At 39.8% G+C, this 23,243-nt stretch overlaps 1 protein-coding gene and 1 pseudogene across 1 annotated transcript in view; one reads left to right on the plus strand and one right to left on the minus strand.

The window, feature by feature from the left end:
- Nucleotides 1–23,243, minus strand: part of Prkdc (protein kinase, DNA-activated, catalytic subunit) — a 263,909-nt gene that overhangs the window by 194,175 nt on the left and 46,491 nt on the right. The window contains exons 20-26 of the mRNA XM_045144399.1: nucleotides 22,332–22,491; nucleotides 17,958–18,064; nucleotides 16,652–16,742; nucleotides 15,364–15,527; nucleotides 12,807–12,959; nucleotides 11,047–11,154; nucleotides 3,805–4,031 (exon numbers count right to left, since the gene is read on the minus strand). Of these exons, the coding sequence (XP_045000334.1) occupies nucleotides 3,805–4,031; nucleotides 11,047–11,154; nucleotides 12,807–12,959; nucleotides 15,364–15,527; nucleotides 16,652–16,742; nucleotides 17,958–18,064; nucleotides 22,332–22,491 (1,010 nt within the window). The remainder of the gene's footprint in view (nucleotides 1–3,804; nucleotides 4,032–11,046; nucleotides 11,155–12,806; nucleotides 12,960–15,363; nucleotides 15,528–16,651; nucleotides 16,743–17,957; nucleotides 18,065–22,331; nucleotides 22,492–23,243) is intronic.
- LOC123458825 lies at nucleotides 7,524–8,104 on the plus strand (annotated as a pseudogene).

A 23,243-nucleotide genomic window follows, 5' to 3' on the forward strand; every position in this document is an offset into this window, starting at 1 on the left:
TTTATGAAATAAGCCGAAGCCAAGATCTGAGTAAATGAGAGAAGTGCTGCCACCCACAGCTGCCTCAACCATCTGCCTTGAGTGCTGGGATTGCAGGCATGAGAGGCTGTGTCCAGCACATGTGGTAGCACATATCTGTAATTCCAGCACTCAGTTTGAGGTAGAGGCAGCAGGATCATGAGTTCAAGACCAGCATGAGCTACGTAAGACCTTACCTCAAAAAAAAAAATTTTTTTTTATGCTGAGTATGGTGGTTCATACCAAAAAGTCTGGAACTTGGAAAGCTGAGGGAGGACTATCGCTGCAAGGTGTAAAGCCAGCATAGGCACAACAAGTTCCAGACCAGATTAAGCTACATAGTTGAATACTATCTTAAAAGGGAGGGGGAGGCCCAAATATTCTAAAAGATAAAACAATCTAAAGTATTTCGAAGAATACTACTTCCTCAAGAGCAAACTAAAGCCCAAGGTTACATAAGCAATGAGGCAGCACTGGTTTTTCTTCATAAACATGTATTGTTAGTCTCTCTGTGCAACTGTCCCACATGTAACCTTAGAATCACTGTTCTCATTCCTCTCCACACAGTTCATTAAAATACAGCAAAGAGGAAAAGATCTAACACCACAGTCATATGCTTTTAAAAGAAAGGTATTATATAGCTAATTATTCACAAATAAGATAGCATCAATAGTAAACTCTGAGTCTAAGCCTTTCACAAACATCACTAATACATAAAAATAATTTAAGTCAAGAGCTGGTTTCTCTCATTGGCAGCATAAGTTGGCCACCAAATCCTCACACATTCTGCTATTTAGCTTCTTGGTGGTTACAGAACTTTGTCCAGCAGGTTCTTGGATTCGTCTCACTGATTCCCCTGGTGGGCAAATGCTGTTCTGCATTCCACATGTAAGAGAAATGCAAAAAAGTACTCAGTTCTCCTGTAGGTTTATTTATACGTGTGTGTGTGTGTGTGTGTGTGTGTGTGTGTGTGTATGTATATTTTAATTATGTGTATTTAACTCTTTAAAATTTTGATTTTAATTCATCCTGTAAATTTCTGTATATATAATTTAATAACAAAAGCCTCCACCAGCAATAGCATGTGGATCATACAGATTTGTTATTTCTTCCTTCTAGTCTCTTCTGAAAGCTAATCTACATTCTAAGGTGTTGGAACTTAAACAGGAATTATGATGTTGGTATTCTAATTCTGTGTAAAGAAACTTCATGGCCTTCAATAATGTTAGGAAGCAGACTAAAGGAGAAGTTGCAACTCCCAGCCACCCTGACTCCCTAAGAACCAGACCTGCTTTCCAGTCAGGAAAATAGCTGAGCACTGCAGGGTTGCTTCTGAATTGGCCGTGAGATTCCCCACCAAAGCCAAGCTGAGGCGGCCATGCTTCCTTCCCCCAGCCTACGTGGACCGGCATCTCGTGAAGCTCTAAGGACTGCAGCCAGCTTCAATCCTATTGCATCCCCGACTCCCCACTGGGCTGCCGGCTGCCACAGGGTGGGCTTCTCAGAGGTGTTCTCGCTGCTGAATCCCTGTCCTAGCTCAGAGCAGTTTTAAGATTTAATGAGGTAAAGAAGGAAACTAAAATCAAGAAGAGTAGAGCTTTTCACCTGACTTCATGTACGAGCTCCATGCCTCATTTGTACCCATGGGAGTTTCCTGTGTGAAACTGTTTTCCGGAGAGGCCAGAAGCCATGGAAGGTACAGGAAGCAGTCAGTACTTCCATTGTCATTTGTATACCATAATGAAATCCTGATGAGGACCTGTGTTTTCATGTGCTTTCCTTTGAAGCCTCATCCTGTTGTATTTGTACTAAAGCTTTGTACACATTTGTATAATAATCTGTCCCTTGTGGTATTTGGTACTATACGGGGAAATTTTTCAATTCAGCTTTCTTGCAGCTTTTATATTATTATTTTTTGTTTTTTAAAATAAATCCTGGTGGTTTGATCCAAATCCCATTACAGTTGTATAAAGAAATAAGATTTTGTACTTATATAATTAAAGATCACATTTTTAATATTTGTAAAAATAATAATAATTTAGTATCTATTTAGCAGTCAAGTGTAACAGTTCAGCCAATGACAGAACATATGTACAAGGTTGGACCACTAAGGTCATAACACCTAATGATGTTATAGTCATGGAAGAACAATGTATGGTGTTTACAAAATGACAAATTCACTTTATAGGTGCCTTTCTCAAAATGTAGCCTTGTCATTAAGTCATTTATAAATGTGAAATAGCCTTATGGGTGGTCTAAAGCTAGACAGACCTACAGCTGAAGCCAGAATCACATAGCTATTCCTATGTACTATCCATTCTCCAGCTTAGGTTAGAGAATGATTATTTTTGGAGGGGAAATTACTAGAGAATTGGTAATAATCTATTCAGTTTAGAGGGTAAGTATGTGGTGATCTGTTTTAATATTATGATAGTATAAACTTTACCTGTTTTGTATACTCTTCAGTACATTCAGGTTTCAAAATCTAAAAAGCTACAAAGAAATAACATTTGGCTTCATTTTCTAAGTAGCTAATTCTCATATAAACACACATGGATTCTATTCTGCCCATCTATCTTACTTTCATTACTAATCTCTGCTCTATTCTAGCTACCACTTCCTAGAACAAGATATTCTGACCAAACAAATTATTTAATATGACTAATTTCAGCCATATTTACATTCATCTATGTATGTCTCTCATCTCAAATGTAATACTCAAGTCATACAAATATTTTCTTCTTCCTTCTTCTTCTTCCTTCTTCTTCCTCCTTCCACCTTTCTCTTCCTTTCTCCTCCTTCCTCCTTTTCCTCCTTTCTCCTTCTTCCTTCTTTCCCCTTCTTCTTCTGAAACAGATTCTTTGCTGGGTCTGGCCTTCAGTCTTGTCTCATTCAGACAATCCCCATGCAGTGAAGCAAATTTTAGGATGAAATCTGTTACTTTCTGCTACCATAACTCAAGGAACTCAATGTCACTACATGCCCCATACTTTTATTATGGCAGACAAAGCCTGTCTCAACAGTCTCACTACCCCTTCCCATAGTCTGAGAGTACCAAAAGTCTTCATTCATTCAGATGACCGCCTCTTCCACAACATCCTTTGATCTGAAAGACTTGGCTAGTTCCCATTCATCCTTTATGGTTCATTCTCAGAGGTGTTGACTAACCTACTCAGATTAGACACTCATCATATGTGCTCCAAAAGGATCTGTGCATCCATCTTTTGCTGTATCCACAAAACAACTGAGGTATGTTTGTATGTATTTCTTAGTAGTTTGTAAATTCTTGAATGTATAGCATCCAGGACATAATTTTGTGTGTGTGTGTGTGTTTGAGGTAGCGTCTCACTCTAGCCCAGGCTAACCTGGATCTCACTGTGTTGTCTCAGGTTGGTCTCGAACTCAGTGATCCTTCCTACCTCAGACACCCAAGTGCTGGGAGTAAAGGCATGAGCCACCATGCCCAGCTAGGACATCTTTTTTTAAATGCTTGTCACATGAATACATGAAGTTAAATATCAGACACTGTGTGTGTGTGCGTGCATGCGTGCGTGTGTGCGTGTGTGTGTTTTGAAGGAGGGTCGCACTCGAAGCCCAGACTGACCTGGAACTCAGCATATAGATGTAGTCTAGACTGATCTCTAATCACAGGGATCCTCCTGCTTCAGGTTCCTAAATGCTGGGATTACAACCTGAGTCACCATACCCAGCTTCAGGTGACTGTTCAAAGTTATCACTGAAAGTTTCAAGAACATCGTACACATTCTTCCCTGACATACGACTTACCTAAATTCTCTATAGATGTTATTAAAAGCAAGGGCTGCTCCTAGCCTCTTGAAAGCACTGGGGTGAAGTGCAAAGCTGTATAGCCGCTTGAAAAGTGACTTGGTGTTTACTGGACTCTTTTCCTGCTGCTGTGGTGTTGTTTGCTTAATGGACCACTTGAGGAATTCTCGAATACACTGGCCACAAAAGTCTCTTAAAGTACTATCAGTAGGATCCACAATACCATCCTGAAACAAGAAAAAGACATCTTTATTGTGTCTATTTTTACATTCATAAAATGACAGCTGTGCATGGCAATGCACATCTGTAATCCCAGGACTCAGGAGACTGAGACAAAGAGATTGTGAGTTTCAGGCTGCGTAGTGAGTTCCAGGTCAGCCTGGACTACACAGTGAGACAATGATTCTAAATAAATAAGCCTAAGTAAATAAAAAAATAAACAAAAAATATCTGTGGATGACAAAGCAAGATGATGGATTAGAAACCTCATGCATGCAATTTGGAGAAAAAAAAATGGATAATACACAATTTACAATCCTCCAAGAGATAATACCTATAAATGAATTGCTCAAGCCAGGTGAGATCTCCATGGGGAAGGAGACAGAGAACTGTACCAACTGCAATAAGCAGCTCTAGCAAAAATCACCAGGGCTTTCCTTCACACAACCATCAATGCAGTACATGCTAACCAGACCACCACAAGCATGAGATACATGATTACAGATAATAGCTGGTAGCCGAAGAGGTTTGGCTGAGGTCAGGAGAAATCGTAAGACAATGGGTACTTACCCTCCGCTCTCCATCCCACACACCAGCACCATGGAACAGACAAGAGAAGAACTTCCATAAAGCCTGGAGCTATCAAGACCAAGGGCCCTTCATAGATTTGTGGGCATACAGCAAGGGGCTGAGGTGTGGCTCTTGGAGGCTGGGGCCAATGGGGACATGAGCAAGGAAATCCTACCTACCCTCACTGTTCAGCACCCACATAAAACCAGATGCAAAAAGTGGTACAAGTGTCTGGTATTCTATCTGCAGTGGCAAAAGGCCCTGGCATGCCCATACATGCATGTGCATGTGCACACACACATATACAAACACGTAAATAAGTTTTTCAAATATTTTATTGATTTATTTTTATTTATTTGAAAGAGAGAGAGAGAATGGGTGTGCCATGGCCTCCAGCCACTGCAAATGAACTCCAGATGCATGTGCCACCTTGTGCATCTGGTTTATGTGGGTGCTAGGAAATCAGATCTGGGTCCTATGACTTTGTAAGCAAGTGCCTTAATGGCTAAGCCATCTCTCTAGACCAATAAATAAGTTTTTAACACTCTGAATATTAGTGGACTAAATTCCTCAATCAAAAGACATAGACTAGCAGGTGGGATTAAGAAACAGAATCTGGGGCTGGAGAGATGGCTTAGCGGTTAAGCGCTTGCCTGTGAAGCCTAAGGACCCCGGTTCGAGGCTCAGTTCCCCAGGTCCCACGTTAGCCAGATGCACAAGGGGGCGCACGCGTCTGGAGTTCGTTTGCAGAGGCGGGAAGCCCTGGCGCGCCCATTCTCTCTCTCTCCCTCTATTTGTCTTTCTCTCTGTGTCTGTCGCTCTCAAATAAATAAATAATTTTTTAAAAAAAAGAAAGAAACAGAATCTGGAGCAGGAGAGATGGCTTAGCAGTTAAAGCACTTGCCTACAAAACCAAAGGACCCAGGTTCAATACCCCAAGACACAAGCCAGATGCACAAGGAGGTACATGTGTTTGGAGTTCGTTTGTAGTGGCTGGAGACCCTTGTGTACCCACTCTCTCTCAAATAAATAAATAAAAATAAAATATTTAAAAAAAAAAACAAGACTTGTCTACTTTTTGTCATCAAGAAATGCACCCTGGGATACAAAATCAACACACACACAAAAAAATCAGTAGCCTTTCTATAGGCAAAGGACAAATATACAGAGAAAGAAATCAGAACCAGGTATGGTGGTGCACACCTTTAATCCCAGCACTTGGGAGGCTGAGTGTGGTGGTTTGAATAGAATAGATGGTCCCCAATATATTCAGTTGTTTATTTGTTTGTAGTTTGCATCTGTAGCCACCTGGCTGGAGGCAATGTCACTGGGTGATCTTAAGGTGTGGTGGTGGTGGGTTTCAGGTTTCAATCTAAAGATAATGCAAAGTGTGCCTAGCTGGAGTTCCTGAAGTGTGCTGTGGCTTTTGACCTTTAGGCTTGTACTTCTCTCTCTCCGTTTGGTCCTGTGAAGGCAGGCCAGCTTCTTCTGCCATTTATGGAACTTCCCCTGGATCTGTAAGCTTCAATAAATCCCTTCCTCCATAACTGTGCCTGGTCCTGTGTCTGCTACACTAAGGTAGAAGGATCACTGTGAGTTTAAGGCCAGCCTGAGTCTACATAGTGAATCCAAGTCACCCTAGGCTAGAACGAGACCGTACCTCGAAGAAAAATAAAAATTTGAAAAAGAAGTCAGAGAGACTGTTACATTTTCAATAGCTACAAAAAAAAATAATACCATGGAATAACACAAACCAGCACTGTGAAAGACCTATATAATGAAAACATAAAAACACTGAAGAAAAAACGGAGGAGGACTTGAGAAGATGGAAAGACATCCCATGCTCCTGGATAGGTAGAATTAATATTATGAAAATGGCAATTCTACCAAAAGTAATATACAGATTTAATGCAATACCAATAAAAACCCCAACATCATTCTTCACACAGACAGAAAAAGTCATCTCAAAATTCATATGGAATGGCAGCAGGACTCAGATATCCAAACATCCTCAGCAAAAGAAACATCTCTGGATGTTTCATCATACCCAATCTAAAACTATATTACAAAACCATAGTAATAAAACAGCATGGTAATAGCATAAAAACAGAAATATAGACCAATGGAACAGAACTGAAGACCCAGACCTTAGGTCAAATAGTTATAGTTACTTCATCTTTGACAAAGGTGCCAAAAACCTAGGCTAGAGAAAAGACAGCATCTTCAACAATGGTGCTGGAAAAACTAGACCTACTCATCTCACAATGCACAAAAATCAACTCCAAATGGATTAAAGGCCTCAATATAAAGCCTGAAACTCTTCAACTACTGGAAGAAAAAATAGGAGGAACTCTTCACAATACAAGACTGGAGAAGGACTTCCTGAACAATACCCCATAGCCCAGGAAATTAAATAATCTCTTAACCAATGGGATCTGGAAGCTAGAAAGCTTTTGCACAGACAAACATACTACAAGCAGAACCAATAGATTACCAAGAGAATGGGAGAAAAATTTCACCAGCTATACCAATGACAGAAAGCCTAATATCTAGAATCTACAAAAAAAAAACTAAACAATTTAAAAAAATCAGTCTTAGCCGGGCGTGGTGGCACACGCCTTTAATCCCAGCACTTGGGAGGCAGAGGTAGGAGGATCGCCGTGAGTTTGAGTCCACACTGACACACCATAGTAAACTTCAGGTCAGCCTGGGCTAGAGTGAGACCCTACCTCGAAAAACCAAAAAAAAAAAAAAAAAAATTAAGTCTGGGGTCCGGTCGCTGGCACGGTGGCAGTGTAGGCGTGAGAGCAGCTTGTGCTTGCGGCAGAATCTCCAGCAATTCCCTGGCAGAGGACGGCCGCGAGGAACGAGCTGTGGCCAGTGCCTCCGAGTCCTCGCCCCCACCCCGCTGCCTCGCCCAGGAGCCCGAGGGAGAGCGGCGAAGGTCCAAGCACCGTAAGCCAGCAGTCAGGGCCGCTGGGATGACGGGGTCATAGGGTAGAGGTTTAGCCTGCTGGCAGCCATGGGTGAGTGGATGAAGAAAAGCCCTTTGGAATGGTAAGATTATGTTTATAAAGAAATCAGAGTGATAGCCAGTGAGGAGTACAAGGGATGACTGTTAACTACCGACCCAGTCTCTGCCAATATTGTCCTTGTGAACTTCCTTGAAGATGGCAGCTTGTCTGTGACTGGTGTCATGGGACAGTGTGTGCAGACTGTTGAAACTGTGAACGAAAGGGACCCCAGGGTAAGAGAGAAGCTGATGCATCTCTTTTCATCTGGAGATTACAACGGATTCAGTCCTGAGGATTTGGAGAGGAGAAAGAAGAGCCTCAAGAAATGGCTTGAGAAGAACCACATCTCCGTTACTGAGCAGGGAGAGGCACAAAGGACTCTGTGTGTGGCTGGGGCTCTGACCATACACCCACCATACGCTCCAGAAAACTGCAGCAGCTGTAATGAAATTATTCTGTCCTGAATTCAAGATCTTATTCGAGGACATCTGCAGTAAAAGCTCTAGAACTGAAAAAAAAAAAAAAATCAAGCTGGAGAGATGGCTTAACGGTTAAACGTTCACCTATGAAGCCTAAGGACCCCAGCTCAAGGCTTGAGGCTTGATTCCCCAGGACCCACGTTAGCCAGATGAACAAGGGGGCGCAGGGTCTGGAGTTTGTTTGCAGTGGCTGGAGGCCCTGGCACACTCATTCTCTCTCTCTCTCTCTCTCTCTCTCTCTCTCTCTCTGTCTGTCTCTTAAAACATAGGAACTTATAGTGAGTGATCCACCAGAAATTAATTTTTTTTTTTAAATCAAACAACCCACTCAAAAAATGGGGTAGAGAACTGGATAGGGAATTGTACACAAGAGGGGGCGGAAAGACTGTAAGAGCCACAGGTTGGGACACCATGCCCAAAGGCATTGACTCTCCTCAATAAGTGACTGCTGCTCCCACAACACATAACCCACAACTCCATGGGGAATACCAGCAACCTGACTGAGGAGAGCCCTCTACAGAATGGAGGCAAAGTGGAGGAAAAAGATGGTACCAACAAATGATGTATCCATACAAAGTATTTTCTAAGAAGGGAAAGGAAAAGGAAAAGGGAAGGAAGGAGAAGAAGGAAAGGGAAAGGAAGAAAGAAGAAATGCACCCTGGGACTGGAGAGATGGCTCAGCAGTTAGTTGCTTGTTTGCAAAGCCTGACAACCAGGGTTCATTCAGTTCCCTAGTACCACATAAAGCCAGATGCACAAAGTGGCACATGTTTCTAGAGTTTGTTTGCAGTGGCAGGAGGCATACATATGAACTAAAACTTAGTTATAGATATTAAAAGGATCAACACATAGGGTTGGAGATTAAGCTCAATGGAAGGGTATTTTCCTAGCAAGCACAAGTCTTTGGTTTTGGTCCTCAACAGGAGGGAAGGAGAGAGGGAGGGAGGGAGCAAGGACAGAAGCAGAGAGAGAGAGAGAAAGTGGGGAAGAAACATACAATTAAATCCAAAATGAGCTGATACCATAGAAACCTTTATTGATGGTGAGAGCCTAAAAGATACAACCCTCAAAAGGAATAAGGGGGGAGCACCTGAAAAGTAGGGCCCTGGACAGGGTGGGATGAAGCCTAAGCTTAAAATAATTTTTTTTTTTTTTTTTTGTCTCTGGCCTGTAATTCCCAGTACCAGAAATTGGTGCTACCCACAATGAGCTGTTGATCGGAGAGACCTATGAGGTCCCCAAATCAAGGCAGCTTTCTGCCAAAGCACTTGATTACCTGCCAGAGGCAAAAGCTAAGACCCTACTGCTGAAGACACCATGGTGCTGTCAGAGCATGGAGAAACCTGGATGAAATTCAGAAAAATGCAGTCCCCAGACAGTTAGCCTGTCTAGTGCTGGAAAGTTCTACATAAGCTACCAGGGAAAATGATCATCAGGTCTGAGCAACCAGAGGTCTAAGCTACTCAGAAGCAAACACCCTGACAGAATGTACATGCCTGTGCAATAGTGGCACACAGCCTCAGTTGGTAACCAATAGCTTTCTGATTGGCTAAGAGATTTGCTCAGTATAAAGGAACCCATATCTGCAATTGGGAAACAGATCAGAATTCTATGGAGACAACAATTATACTCTCCAGTGACAAATTATCACTAGTCTTTGGCTAAATGAGAGGTTACACACATCAATATCTTCCTAAATTTATAAGGCTTATCCCATTTAAACTATGCTGACTTCACTCTCTGTTGGAGAATGTTTTTCTTTTTCAGAAAGTAGTGAGACCTGAGGAGATAAACTACCTCTTGCACTTCAGCCAAGCCACAGCTAAAACTACAGAGGAATTTAGGAGATGAGCAAGAGTGCTGCTTCCATGATGAACCTAACAATCAGCTCTACAATATAAGAGACAGACACTGAGGATACTCAACACCTACCAAAGCAGAGATCCCGTGGCTCCTAAAAGCTCATCACTGAAGTAGCCTTAAAACTCACCCACTATGGCTCAGGGAACTTTGCAGAAGAGGGGACAGAAAGATTGTAAGAGCCACAGGTTGAGACATCATGCCCAGAAGCATTCCCTCCCCCCAAAATAATTGACTGCTGTTCCCACAATGTATAAGCCACAACCCCATGGGGGATATCTGCAACCCCACCGAGGAGCATCTCCAATGGAATAGGGGCAGGGACTAAAGAAAAGAGATATCAACACATGATATATCCACACAAAATGTTAATAATAATAATAACATTAAAGATTAGGTGACCAAAGCAATGTAAAAATATTTGTTTTTTTTTTCTTTTTTTACTGTTGTATTTGTGTGTCTATTTTCATGCCAGCACCATGCTGTTTTTATCATTAGTGCTCTATACTTGGAGACCAGGTAATGTGGTACTTGCAGCTGTGTTCTTTCACTTTGGTACTGCTGTGGCAATTTAAGGTCTTTTGTGAGTCCATATGATTTCCTAGATTATTTTTTCCAGGTCATTGGAATTTTGATGGGAATTGTACTGTATATATATTACTTTTGTTAAGATTGCCATTTACACAATGTCAATTCTGCTAATCCAGCACCATGTAATGAAGGTCTTTCTCTTGGGTAATATTTTTAAATTTTCATTGTAGAGATTTTTCTCATTTTTGGTTAGATTTATTCTTAGGTATTAAATTTTTTGATAGCTACTATGAAAAAAAAACCATAGGACTCACAAAGAATTATAAAGAGTGGTATGAAATGATTTGTCCTATTACAATGTATTATAAAAGAAAAAACCCACAAAAAACTATCACATATGTCAAATGTCAATAAATATGGTAGTGTATCCATTAAAATGACATGCCACAAATAAAAAAGACAAGATGATCTAGACAGAGGCAATATCTTGATAATTTTTCCTAAAGATCTAAATATGCATTAAATTTAACTAGTCAATGGAAACAGTAGGAAAATCAACTTCTACTCACCAAGATGGTTTCCAGTAAGGCAACAGTATCCTGACTTTCAAATTTCTTATTGTTAGTGAACCAGTGAATGAGCTGCATAACAAGTGGCTCATACAGCTGTCTTGTCACCTGAGGATACAGTTACTATTAAAGCTTCATATCAAAGTAAATTTACATCAGAAATCAAACATTTAAACACTTGCTGTAGAGAACAATGAAGTCCTCAGCATTTCATTAGTTTCCTTTCCTAGTTCAACTTCATGATTCTAACTCTTCTTAGCTAGTTCACAAGAATCCAGTAAATAAAATATGCATACTACAGCTCATTGTTCCTGTAATTAGATATTGATGAACTTCTAATATTAATTTTTTTAACTTTTTATTAACACCTTCCATAATTATAGACGGTAAACCATGATAATCTTGTATCAGCCTCTTGAATATTGAGTATCTATCACCATACCCAGTTTATTGATTTTACACATGCACACAAGTTATCTGGGATTACAGAAATATGATTATTCAACTACAAAGCAAACGACTTGGTGGTTTCCTGCACTAGGGCTGCCATCCTAACCAAATCAATGTCCTACAAGACGGACTTCAAAGTCATGCCTCACATGAAAATAGATTAAACTGTTGATACAGAACAAAAGGCAGCTGCCTCTCCCACCGGTTCCTACCCCAAATACTGAGAAACCATTTCTAGATACAACCATTGTCCCTTGTCCTAGAGCCCAAGTCCAAGGAGCGTTAGTGCTTTGCACAGACTATAATTTGGTTGTGAGTGTCTGTAGCACAAGGTACTATTAAAGTACACCTAACTTGTCAAGACCTACTAACCTTTTGGACTTCTACACAGAATCATAGCTTCTTAAGTCTATTTGTATGGTAAATTTCCAATTTTAAACTAAAATCCTACTTAATCAAGGAATTCTTAACACACTAGTAGGCTATATGCACTCGCATACATTGCAGAATGTTCCATCTTTATAAGTGAATCTTGTGTTTCCCTTTCATTATTACTCAGGTGCCCTGATGTCAGGGATACAACAGCTTCATATGATAAACTGGGATTTTTATGATCTGGCTTCACTGTGGAAGTAGAAGATTCATTAATGAACTCAGCAAGAGCAGGCCATTTGCCAACATTTCCAATCTTTTTGTTTATTTCGAGGTAGGGTCTTACTCTAGCTCAGGCTGACCTGAAACTCACTCTGCAGTCCCAGGCTGGCTTCAAACTCCCAAATGCTGACATTAAAGGAGTGAGCTACCATGCCTGGCTTATTTCCAATCTTTTGAATGACTCCTGGCCATAGTGTTTATTCCCTGAAACACTGAGTATCCATATGGAAAAAAACAGCTACCTACTTCAATGAGCCTGGATTCAACCACAACTAGAATCATGGTTCCCAAACTCGGCAATGCATTAGAGGCTGCTGGGAGAGCTTTTCAAAGAACTTATCCCCAGATCACACCTTTAATTGATTAACTTTGACTACCTAGTGTAGCAGACAAGCAGCAGCAACTTCTAACATACAGCAAGTTCTGCTGGCCCCCAAGTGATACCACATTCTTATTCTTTCTTTGTTTTAAGTTTCATTTTGAAACAAGATACTGCTATGCAGCTCTAGTTGTGATCAAGCTGGCTACAATTCTCCTGCCTCTGTCTTTGCCTTCCAAGTTCCAGAAATACAGACATGTGCCATCATACCCAGCTTCAGATCATATTTCTTTTTTTTACATTTTGCAACTCTTTAGATTCAAAATCCTGCACTTACCTGATCCACATCACAGGCAAGGTGAAGCAGCACAGGAAAGGTATGCTTGTAGAGCTGGTACATGGGAGGGGAGCCATGACTTCCTTCCGGAATCTGAGCTGCCCTTCCCAGCATAAACATAACCATGCTATGCAACAGTTCACAAGCTGCCACCTAAGGAGCCAGGAGATCAAGAAAGCTTGAGTTATTATGTTTATGGAGAATATTGTGAAATTTTTTCCCTTATTTAGCCATTTCATTTAACAACTTTTATTGTGGATAACTACCATGAAAATCAAATATAAACAAACTAGAAGTAGTACTTCTTACAGAAAATTAATGCTTCAGTTCACTTTAATCCTTATCCAAGAATTAAGAAGAGAAATTTAGCCAGGCTTGGTGGCGCACGCCTTTAATCCTAGCAGTTGGGAGGCAGAGGTAAGAGGATTGTTGTTAGTTCAAGGCCGCCCTGAAACTACATACTGAATTCCAGATGAGCCTGAACTAGAGTGAGAACCTACCTCGAAAAACAAAAATAAATAAATAAATAATAACAATAAAATAGAGTTTCAAAAGCTTTAGGGGACTGGGGAAATGGCTTACTGGTTACAGCATTTGCCTGTGAAGTATAAAGACCCGGGTTCAAATCCCTAGAACCCATGTAAGACAGATGCCCAAGGGGGCACATGTGTCTGGAGTTCCTATGCAATAGCTAAAGGCCCTGGCGTGCCCATTCACTCTTTGTCTTTTTCTCTCTCATAAATAAATAAATAAAATATTTTTTAAAACAAGGAATTTAAAAGCTTTAGACTCTGGGAATCATATAATCATAAAAGATATATTTCAATGCTGCCACATTACAGAACTGTGTATCTTTGCTTCATTTATAAGCACATTTGTAAATATCACTTTAGCAGCAATTTAGTTTACAAATTAATATTAACATTTTATATTATCTGTTGCTAATCACTCAGGTTAAGGAGATACTTGCATACCAACGGAGCATCACCTTTATTTTTAGTGTGTGTGTCTGTGTGTATTATATATGGTTGTGTGGTGTATACTCATATGTGTGTACCCTGTGTGTATACCACAGGCAGATGCCAGAAGACAACATGTATGCTCCTGTATTTCTCTTCTGTCTTACTTTCTTGAGATAGAGTCTCTCACTAAACCTGGAGCTTAAGAGTTTTTTGGTTAGGCTGGCTGACCAGTAAGCAAAGCAATCCTTCTATCTCTATCCACATCAAGCTAAGAGGTTACTGGCCTACATAGCCACACCCACTTTTTATGTGGGTTCTAGAAATCAAACTGTGGATTTCTTCAGGTGTTTGCAGCAAGCATTCTTACACATTGAGCAATTTATACAGCCCCAGGATCATTTTTACATACTCTATACTACATTTTTGAGGGAGTCCTTTTGTCTTTGAGGTAGGGTCTCACTCTAGCCCAGGCTGACCTGGAACATACTCTGTACCTTCCAAGCTGACTTAGTGCTCATGGAGATCCCCGGTCTCGGCCTCCCAAGTGCTGGGACTAAAGGTATATACCATCATGTCCACCTTTGTACTGCATTTTCTGTTATAAAGGACTTTTGGGGTTAGAGAGATGGCTCACTGGTTAAGGCATTTGCCTACCAAGCCAAAGGACCCAGGTTTGATTCCCCAAGACCCATGTAAACCAGATGCACAAGGTGGTGTATGTGTCTGTAGTTTGTTTGCAGTGACTAGAGGCCCAGACATGCCCATTCTCTATCTATCTTTTTCTCTTAAATTACTTTACTTAATTTTTAAAAAGTGGGGGAGGGGGGCTGGGGAGATGGCTTAGTGATTAAGGAGCTTGCCTACAAAGCCTATGGACCCAGGTTCAATTTTCCAGGTCCCATGTAAGCCAAATGCACAAGGTGGCACATGCATCCAGAGTTTGTATGTAGTAGCTGGAAGCCCTGGCATGCTCCTTCTCCCCTCCCTATCTCTCTCTCTCTAATAAGCAAATAAAATGCTTAAAATGATATCTTTAAAAAAATATATAGAAGAAAAAAAAGAGAAAAAAAAGGAAAAAACAAAAAAATAAAAAGAAATAAATAAAAAGGAAAAAAAAAAAAAGACACCTGAGAGGCAGAGGTAGGAAGATTGCCATAAATTCTAGGCCACCCTGACACTACATAGTGAATTCCAGATCAGCCTGGACTAGAGTGAAACCCTACCTCAAAAAAAAAAAAACAACTTTTAGAAGCCAGATATGAGGGCTCACACCTTGAATTCCAGCACTCAGAGGGTAAAGTTTGAGGACTACCATAGATTTGAGGCCAGTGTAGGCTACAGAGTAAGTTCCAGGTTAGCCAGGGCTAGAGTTTGATCCTAACTCAAAAAGAAAAGACAGAACTTTTGCATACTAATGCTTTTCCAGGTTATCTATTAAATAAAAAAGTAAACATAAACCATCTTATCAATGACACCACTCTGACAAATAAGTAATTATAAAAATGCAAAATGATATTCAATGGCTAAAAGTATTTTTTCCTAATCAACATACATATTACAGTATAAGTAATGAGTGAAATTAATAATAAAAATACTTTAGTTTGTCTGTCACTAGCTGAAAGAGCCAACTCAGTGATCCGAGGCAAGAAGACATCTAGGTAAATGATAGGCTTCATCTCTCTGAATGGCACTGCAAAGCTGAGTCTCTTCTCACTGTCCCATGCCACACATTTCTTCATCATTTCATTTGAGGATGCAGCTAATAAAAAAGTTAGAATTTCTTTCATTCAATATCTTTCCTACTACTGTTAGTTAAATCAGAGTGCTCTTAAACTTTTAAGTTTAATGTTATATTTTCTTTCTTTATTCTACTTCGTATATATAATTAGTACATTAGAAAGCGCCAATACACTTATTTCTGAATTTAACTTGGGTAAATTTTTCATTAAATAATTAAAATTATTATTCAAGGGGGGAGGCGGTATTATCATGGGATATTTCTTATAATCATGGAAAATGTTAATAAAAATTGAGAAAAAATATTATTCAAACAAGTCTCAGAGTCTGGAATACTTAATATTTAAATTAATTGAGAGCTACTTAATAGATTCAGTGCAAAATGACAAGCAAGATTTTTATTTATTCTCCTTTTCTGTGGCTGAGGAGATGGCTCAACAGCTAAAGGCATTCGCTTCCAAAGCCAGCCAATGCAGTTTCAATTCCCTAGCCACCCACATAAAGCCAAATGGAAAAGATAGAACATGTCTGGTGTTTGTCTGCAGCAGCAAGAGAACCTGGTATGCCCATACACACATAAACACACACTCATGAAAATAAACAAGTTGTTTTCTTTTAGTTTTTCTGTTTTCTTTTAATATTTTATTTTTATTTATTTGAGAGAGAAAGAAAAAAGGAGGGAGGAAGGCAGGGAGGGTGAGAGAGAGACGGAGAGAGAAAAGGCACACCAGTGCATCGAGCCACTGCAAACAAACTGCAGATGCATATGCTACCTTTTGCATCTGGCTTCTGTGGGTGCCAGGGAATCAAACCTGGGTCCTTTGGCTCTGCAGGCAAGTGCCTTACCTACTAAGCCATCTCTCCAGCCCAAATGTTTTCTATTTGAAAAAAAGGCTATTAAGTTAGATTCTATTTCAAATTGGAAAAAAGGCAAAACAAACCAGGCTAACACTTTATTTAGAATATTGAATTATCCAAATTGCATAAGTATAGTCAAAGCGTTTCATCAAATGAGGTATTAGTCTGTATAATCTTAGTTGAAAATAAACACATCACATAGGAATAAACACCAGAACACATTGTGGTCTGTACACATCCAACTAAAAAACAAATACACTCACAGAGATTATTTTCAAGGAAGTTTACCTGTGATAAGATTCTTGTTTATTTGTCCTCCTAGAGATCCAAGTATTTGTACTACTCTAATTCTTATTTCTTCTAAGGATAGTGCTTCATCCTACAAATTTATACAATTGTTTACATGTGATAGAGTTAAACCCTAATCAGAGAAAAGAAAGAAAACCTATTTTACCAGTCTATTGTTAATGTCTTCTGATGTTTAATTAAATTCTAAATAGCTATACTGTTAATTTTACTGATATTTCATGTAACAAGTCATCTCTTCCAATTTTGCAGCTAGGTGTCCATTTCCTAGGGTAGTAGTTGCATATTTTTTGGTAGAATTCCTTTATACTCATAAGACTTAACCAAGACTCATGAATTTATTGAATTAAATTCAAATTTTAAAATAGGTATAATTTGAAAAATACTAACCCTCACATGTTAACAAATAATGGTTTTATGAACATCAACAAAGCTAAAACCAAAGTGTCTACCAGTTATGTTTTCCAAGTAAAAATTGTATCCACTGGGGTCTGGAGAGGTGGATCAGTGGTTAAGGCACTTTCCTGCAAAGACTAACAACCTGAGTTTAATTCCCCAGTGCCAAATGCACTAGACAGCATATGCATCTGGAGTTCATTTGCAGTGGCTAGAGGCCCTGGTATACCTTTTATTTCTCTCTCCCTCTCTCTCTCTCAAATAAATTAATTAAAAAAATATTCTTTTAGAAATTGTATCCATGAAGAAAGCAACCATTTCAGCAGAGAGTTCAAAGTGCCCCACAAGTGCTTTTCCTCTAGGAAGCTTCATACTTCTCTAAAACAGGCCTGTTTTATGAATGCCACCTGTCTTATCACCAAGAATGCAAAAGCATCTTTGGCCAGGAGCAAGTGTCAATAAAATGTTACACAAAAACAAAGCAAGAAAAGTATTGCCCACCAGTATCCACATGGTCAAATGTCCACAGAAAGAAGCCCCATCCCAGAGAATATGCACTATGTGTCCATACAGAAACTTTATTTGCAAAAACCACACAGATGCTTAAGTATATAAAACTGTTCATGGTAAAGTTTGCAGTGTTCTGACTTACTTACTAAAACACATTACTAAACACATTTGAACATAGAGATAAACAAGTGCACAGGATCAAGACAAGATCCAAACAATTAATGTAGGTTAGTTATATTTTCATTGCTAAAAAACAAAAATATTTCTATGTCATATTCTAATTTGTATGGAAAGCCAACTATTGTTTTAAATGAACACTATTACTTTCCGAAAGCTTTTCTTTGCATAATTTAGAGATAAGAAAAGACAGAGGACTTCTTACTGATGAAATACTTCTTGTCTTTTTTAGATGCTTTAACACAACTTGATTAAATCCTTTCTGGACAGCCCGAGAAAGTGCTGACACTTCCCAGTCATTCTTGGTTTCATCTACCGGCAATAAACAAAAGTCAGCTTTAAACAACAATCATACTACACTACAAACAGAAACATTAGAATCCTAGTTTAATTTTTTTTTTAATTTTTAAATTTTTATTAACATTTTCCATGATTATAAAAATAAATCCCATGGTAATTCCCTCCCTCCCCCCTGACACTTTCCCCTTTGAAATTCCATTCTCCATCATATTACCTCCCCTAGTTTAATATTAAAAACTTAAACTTCTAAAACATAAAATATTCATACTACAAACCTTAAAACCAAGCCACTAAAAAAACAATCTTTGGACTGGAGTAAAGTACTTGCTGCCAAAGCTAGAATACCCAAGTACAATCCCCAGATCTCACATAAAAAGCCACAAACTACAGTGGGTTCTGTAATTCCAGAACTTGGATGCTAACAGAAATATGGGAGGCAAGACAAGAGAACTTCCTGGAAAATTGTGGTATGCATATCAAGGAACAATAGTGGAGTGAGAAACCCTTCCTCAAATGACTTGAAAAGACAGAGGACTGACCTGAAAGTTGTCCACTTACCTCTTCATGCACATACACACAAATCAATAATAAAATAAAAAATACTAGAGGCTGGGCATGATGGCACACCTTTAATCCAGGAACTCAGGAGGCAAAGGGAGGAGCATTGCTATGAGTTTGAGGCCAGCCTGAAACTACATAGTGAATTCCAGATCAGCCTGAGTTAGAACAAAACCCTACCTCAAAAAACCAAAAACACAAAAGAAATACTTGAGTTCCTACTAATATTGATAAATATGGAACATCTTATTTCTTCAAGTAGAATGTCAAATGGGATGTAACAAAGATGGAGGTTCAAAATCATCATTTTGTAACTTTCATAGTAATAAATGATTCAGGAATAACTATTAACGGGTACTAAAACAACTAATTTCTATTTTTGATATATTTTGATGGAAATTCTCATGAGGGACAAGAATATTTACAGTTTTACAATTATGAGATTCCATCTCACCCCGTGGTTGCACACACGTTTAATCCCAGCACTCGGGAGGCAGAGGTAGGAGAACTGCTGTGAGTTTGAGGCCACCCTGAGACTCCATAGTGAATTCTAGGTCAGCCTGGGATAGAGTGAGACCCTACCTCAAAAAACCAAAAGGAAAATCAAATGACAGCATATGCTGGCTGGGGTGTGGAAAAAGAGGAGCCCTTATATACTGCTGGTGGGAGTGCAAACTTGTACAGCCACTAAGGAAATCAGTATGGAGACTACTCAAAATGCTAAAAATAGAACTACCATTAGATCCAGACTATACCTTTTTTGAGCATATACCCTGAAAACTCTAGAATATACCACAGAGACATGGACTCAACCATTTTTATTGTTGTTCTATTCACAACAGCCAGGAACTGAAATCAGCCCAGATGCCCATTAACAAATGAATGGTTAATGAAGATATGGTACATATACACAATGGTATTCTACTCAGTGGTGAGAAAAATGAAATAATCAAATCTGTAGGAAAATGGGGGGACTTGGAAAAAATCGTGCTAAGTGAGGTCACACAGGCTCAGAAATACAAACAATGTATGTCCTTTTTCATATGTGGTTCCTAACCTGGACCAGCATCAGTTAACTGTCAGCCATTCTAAATATCAACAGTAGGGACATGGTACTAGAACAAAGCTTGGGAAAAGGGGAAATTGGGAGGGAGGGTAGGGAGGGCTACTCAACAAGTCACCCAACAGAAAATAAAGAGGAGGACAGAAAGGCTTTGGGGGTAGGGAAGAGGGGATGGGGGAATAAAAACTAATGGTAACATTAATCAACTCCATAGAAACCTTCTTCCTAGATACCATTCCACAAGCCATTATCCTAAAAAAGGCGAAGGGGGAACATGAACAAAAAAGGTGGAGAAAGCGCAGTCATCCCTAAATCCATGGGCTCTGGATGGTAATCCCCAGGACCAGAATGGGTTTCCCCAAAGTGAGTTGCTGGTCAAGGAGACACGAGGCCCCCAAAATAATACAGGCCATTGCCAAAACACTTGATTATGTGCAAAAATTAAAAGGTTAAATCTCTATTGCTGCAGCCATAAATTATCTAGTGACTATGCTGGAACTGACAGGGAATCCAGTTCCCACCTCCCACCCCCACCAACCAGCCCTCATAGTGCTAGAAAGTACTATGTGAGAGTAGCAGGAAAACAATGGTTGCCAACAGACTGAATAAGCAGGAGATCCTTCCAGATACAAAAATCAACCAGCCAAGCAAGAAGTACACACTTGTTCAATAATGGCACACAGCTGATGCAGGTAACCAACTGGCCACAGATTGTACATGAGACCTGCTCAATGGGAAGAACTCACATCTGGCTCTGGGAAACAAGCCAGATTCCCTAGGACAGGAAGCCAACAGGCTCCAGAGAGAATCTCCACTGCTCTTTGAGAACAGTGGACATACACATCAATAAGTCTCTCTAATAACTAAGCTTATCCCCTTTAAACTGCTCTCACCTTTGGTTGGAGAACCTGTTCTATATTACAGGTGGCAGAGAATACTGGAGAGAATCAGGATACATCAATACAACAAAAATAGAAAAGCCAAGCTGGAGAGATGACTCAATGATTAAGGCACTTGCCTGCAAAGCCTAATATCCAGCTTTGATTTCCCAGTGCCCATGTAAAGCCAGATGCACTAAGTGGCTCATGCATCTGGAGTTCAGTTGCAGCAGCTGGAGGCCCTGGACATGCCTATTCTCATTCACCACTCCCCACCATTCTCCTTACAAATAATTTTTTTTTTTTTAATAACAGAAAGCCAACTGCCTACTATGAGATGGGTCACCTCCACCTAAGCCTAAGGACAGAAGTTCAATTCCTCAGTACCCACATAAGCCAGATGCACAAGGTGGCACATGCATCTGGTATTTGTCTGTAATGGCTAGAGGCCTTGAAACACCCATTCTCTCTATCTGCCTCTTTGTCTCTCAAATAAAAACAGGTATCATGCCTCAAGTACATTTCCTACTTATATAATTGTATTGAGATGAACCATCCAACATATTCTTTTTTATTTTATTTTGTTTGTTTTTCAAGACTGGGTCTCACTCAAGCCCAAGCTGACCTGGAATTTACTATGTAGTCTAAGGGTGGCTTTTAACTCACAGCAATCCTCCTATCTCAGCCTACCAAGTGCTGGGATTAAAAGCATGTGCCCATGCCTGAGTGGCAAAGTCACTGAGAATCAAGCTAGTGCTGAGCAGAAAACGTTCTCCCTGTAGCCCAGCCAACTGAAAGCTAGAAAAAGCTGCACTGTATGCAGCCTTATGGGAGACAGAATTCATTAGCAGTAAAAACAGTTTGGCCAGACAGGCCAAATGACTGAACGAGTGCAATAGTGACATGTCTGCTCTGGGGGAAACCAACTGCTCTCTAATTGGACTGAAGACACGCTATAGGGTAGGGAATACATGCTTGGTACTGAAAACCTAATCAAAAGCCTATGGCAGGGGAGGTCATGAGCCTTAGGAGTATAAAGCCTGCCCTTATCTGGTTAAATCCATATATTACTCTCACCAAATTGCTCTGAAAGCACTACACTTCATACTCATACATTAATGCTACTCTCACTTCTGGTTAGAGAAGCTTCTCTTTTCAAATGGCGATGACCACTGGAATGACCCAAAAGACAACATAGTGCTAAGAAGAAGGGACGAAGGAGTGTCCAGCACTGAAACATCTCACATCCTCCAAGGCTCAGGGTCCACTGTGGAAGAGGTGGCAGAAAGAATGGACAGAATTTGGCCTTGATGTCTAAGACCTTGCAGTGCCTAGCAATGCGTACACAAGACCCTCATAATACGAGAAAAAGATGATGACACCATATTAAAAGATAGACTAATTAAGAGAGGGAAGGGATATGACAGAGAGCAGAGTTATGAAGGGGAAAGTAGGGGAGGGGAGGGAAATGCCATGGTTTGTTGTCTGTAAGTATAGAAGTTGTCAATAAAAAAAAAATATATATATATATACATAATATAAATACATACATAATACATACATACATATATATTTAAAAGCATGTGCCACCATGTCCAGCTCATTTTGAATATTGGGCTGAAATTTCAGAAGTCATGAAACCAGACCTATCTTATAATCACATGGCCGGTTTTATTAATATATATATATATATATATATATATATATATATATATATATATACATATATATATATATTCACATATACATATACATATGCGCCAATTCTTCAGGAACTTACCTGACACAGTAGAAACTTTCAGATATGCATCAAGGCAGGGGAGAATGTCTTTGTAGTAAGGTTGAATGACATACTTAGGGATGTAAACTGACCATTCTTCAAGGGCATTCAGACCAACTTTTGCCAGTGGCACATAGCTCAGGCCCAGCTTGAAGGCCATCTATATGTCAATATAAACAAAGTAAACTAAAATATGGGGATTTAAGACTTAACAAAACATATAACAATTAACTGTCATTTCTAACTGGTATGGCATTCTACAGATGGCTCCCACAAATTGCTATTGAGTCCAGGTAACCCTGAGGAAAACAACCAGCAGTCCATAAAGCTAAAGGTTTGCTGCAGACTTGCAACACATGCAAGGTTCAATTCTCTTATCACTTCCAAAGGAGAGAGGCCACTTCAGGTTTCCAAGGCCTAAGAGCTAAAAGTGCCAAAGAGGCTGCTTACCACACGACAAACTTAACAAACAAAATGATGATGAAGACAGGGGTATGATCAAGAAAATGCACCTTTTATAATCATGGAAAATGCTAATAAAAATTTTAAAAAAACGCACCTGGGGACTGGAGAGATGGCTTAGTGGTTAGGGTACTTGCCTAGAAAGCCAAAGGACCATGTTTGATTTCCCAGTACCCACATAAACCAGGTACACAAAGTGGCATCTGCATCTGAAGTTTGTCTATAGTGGTTGAAGGCTCTGGTGTACACATTCTCTATCTGCCTCTTTGTCTATTGCTCTCTCTCAGAAAGAAAGAGCAGGGTGTGGTGGTGCACACCATTAATCCCAGCACTCAGGAGGCAGAAGTAGGAGGATTGCCATGAGTTCAAGGCCACCCTGAGACTACAAAGTGAATTCAAGGTCAGCCTGGGCTACAGTGAGACCCTACCATGAGAAAAAAGAAAGGAGGG

Source organism: Jaculus jaculus, chromosome 2 (genome assembly GCF_020740685.1).
Source record: "Jaculus jaculus isolate mJacJac1 chromosome 2, mJacJac1.mat.Y.cur, whole genome shotgun sequence".
In the NCBI taxonomy this organism is placed as follows: Eukaryota; Metazoa; Chordata; class Mammalia; order Rodentia; family Dipodidae; genus Jaculus; species Jaculus jaculus.